Source organism: Halyomorpha halys, unplaced genomic scaffold (genome assembly GCF_000696795.3).
Source record: "Halyomorpha halys isolate HHAL.00 unplaced genomic scaffold, Hhal_1.1 Scaffold826.1, whole genome shotgun sequence".
In the NCBI taxonomy this organism is placed as follows: domain Eukaryota; kingdom Metazoa; phylum Arthropoda; class Insecta; order Hemiptera; family Pentatomidae; genus Halyomorpha; species Halyomorpha halys.
The window spans coordinates 314,121-316,918 of NW_027109508.1; the positions used below are offsets into that span (position 1 = coordinate 314,121).

Sequence of the window (2,798 nt, forward strand, 5' to 3'; positions counted from 1 at the left end):
TTCAAATAGGGCTGCTCACAATCTTATAGTTATAACATTTAACATGGTAAAACATTTAACACAACATCATGAATACCCCTAATATTCATTAATATGTTCCTTACGATAATGCTTACAGTTAGCTCACTATATTTATTATGATCGCTACTCCTTTTATATGCTCTTTTTAAAAAAAAAAAAATTGAAATATTCTTTATAATTTAACTATTAGCAGCATATTCTTAAAGTTTCATTTAAATAGTTTAGTAGCTAGTAGCAGAGTTGGGCAAAAATTAGCTATAGTTGAAACTAATAGCTAAAATCACCATGGATACGATATTTATTTATCAATGGTTCATTCATGAATAAGGGTCGTATCCATGACAACTTTAGCTATTAGTTTCAACTATAGCTAATTTTTGCCCAACTCTGGTTGGTAGAGATAATGAGTAGAGTTGACAAAATGGTTAACAACAGATTTAGGTATTTTTTCAGTTATCAGTATTATCGGATTAACCTTAGGAATAACAAATAACAACTAAGTTTAAGAGAATTCTCCTTATTTGAAACAATTTATGTGTATTTTAACGAGGTTGACACCAATAGATATAATTGTAATTTAAAAATGAACAAATAAGGAGAATAGTTGTTATATAATTTATGAAATTAAAAAAAGAATAAGGTAACTACTTATTAGTATTTAATTTTCGAATTATTGTTTTGGTGTTTGCATTATTGAAATTTGGTTATTGTGAATTGTGATATACCTGACGATGGGGCGATGGCCCTGAAACGTTATATACTGATAATGTGAAATTTTTAAATTTATATAAAAATTTCAAGGGAAGATTTTTTAACTTCAACTCGTTAAAAAAAAAAATAAACAAATAACAACCATATTTTTGGACCCTAGAGAGATAAGTCAATATTACACCATTCATACTTTGATTTTTTAAATATATTTGTGAAAAATACTGTATGTCTCTATTGAACGTAAAATCTCCCCATTGTTTGGCTACTTAAGTTAAAATTATTATTATGAAAGTTAATTTTATGCTATGAATTGTTTTTGAAGTATTAGTCTATTACTATAATGCCTTTAAAAATATTTTAAGAGGATCAAAAAATTATATATTTGGTTCACTAAGAAATTTTCAGTTGTTTCAATAAATATATATATTTATATTCCCACTTTGACTTTGACTCCCGTCAAAACAGCCCTGAAACGTTGGCTCAATAAAAATAATGTAATCATTTACTATTTGGGTTTTTTTGACTGCACCCGGACCATATTCCATTCATATATATATTTATTATTCTATTTCTTATGATGATTATTAGTATTTATTGAGCTTATTTTTATACTTCTTCATTGGTACCTAATTCTATATACATATTAACTTTCACTTACTTGTGGAGAACCTCTTTCCGCTTGTTGCAAGCTCGCCTGAGAGACTGTCACCTGATGTGGCTGACTCGCTATGATCATACCTTGAGCGTGCTGAGTAGCGAATTGGATAGGTTGGCCACCCTGCTGTGTCGTGAGGATCTGTTGCTGTTGGCCGGATTGTTGAAGTGGCATCAGAACTTGGCCTCCGACAACAGTTCCTCCGCTCACCTGACCAGCATTAGTTGCCAATGCCAACTATATCATAAAAGAAAAATAAACATGAGAAATTTGAAATTAATTTTAGTTCTAGTGTTGTAATAGATACAATGATCCTTCAAATAAAATAAAAATCAAATAGCCAGAAAAACGTCAAACACACCTGTTGCATTTGAATCTGAGGTTGAATATGTTGAAGAACATGCTGTACTTGACCCGTCTGAGGATTTACAATCTGCACTATCTGCGGGACGGTGTGCGACTGAGTTGTGGTCCTTCCGTGGAGCAGGGGTCTCTGTGGAGCATACTGGACCAGCATAACCTGTCCAAAAATAACATCAAGTTTACTATGAAAATGAAAATATGTACCAGTACAACCCATAAAGGGTCAGGGGTTCAGTACTTTGTAAGGAAGTACTGTTTCTTGAACAACGGTTGTACCAGGAGGTGATTTGTTCACAATCACACTCAACCACCCTTTGTCCCCTAATTAAGGGTACCCATTTTTTGAGGCTGGGTGAACCCCAGAGGGCTCCCCAAACTCACATGACTGAAGAAACAGAATAAATAATTAACTGTCACAGCCGGATTTCAATCCACCAATAAGTACAGTAATACTACAGTAAGTACTACTGTAATACTACAGTACCTTACCCAATTCTACATGCTCTCTTAATTCCAATACAGGAACAATATTTTGAAACTTGAATTGACTTTTAAAATTAAATTATTATTGTGAAGTGAAATTTTTATGAGTGTTGTTTTCAAAATAATAAAAACTAGTGGTCAGATGTACTTTTGTTTAACTTGTAGCAGGCTGCGAGCATGGCAGGTCATGAGCACAGAGTGCAGCATTGCAAGCCTTACCTAGGCCTAGTCATTGCACTGGTAGCGTACACTCTGCTTGAGATAGTTTCGATTCATTGCCAATTCTGTTCTTTAAAGAGTGGTGTTTTTGTTTACGCTTGCCCAGGACTATGGCCTCATCTTCTCCTATCCAAAAATCTTAGTCCATCAACTTCATCTCGGCAACTAAGATTGTTACCTATGCTTAACAGCATCATATGCCTATATTGTAATAATTTAAAAATTATTAAATAAAATAAATTGGAATTTGACATTTTTTAACTGAATTCTCATATCTAAAAGATAGCTTGGGTTCAAATTAAAAACTTTAATATTAAATAGATAATAGAATTTTATTTAAATTTTA

General features: G+C 32.3%; 1 protein-coding gene across 6 annotated transcripts in view; it reads right to left on the minus strand.

Moving 5' to 3' along the window:
- Positions 1 to 2,798, minus strand: part of LOC106686472 (uncharacterized) — a 49,430-nt gene that overhangs the window by 33,520 nt on the left and 13,112 nt on the right. For all 6 annotated transcript variants that reach the window (XM_014429810.3, XM_014429813.3, XM_067047698.1 and 3 more), the window contains 2 exons: positions 1,749 to 1,907; positions 1,391 to 1,624 (listed from right to left, as the gene is read on the minus strand). In XM_014429810.3, the coding sequence (XP_014285296.1) occupies positions 1,391 to 1,624; positions 1,749 to 1,907 (393 nt within the window). The remainder of the gene's footprint in view (positions 1 to 1,390; positions 1,625 to 1,748; positions 1,908 to 2,798) is intronic.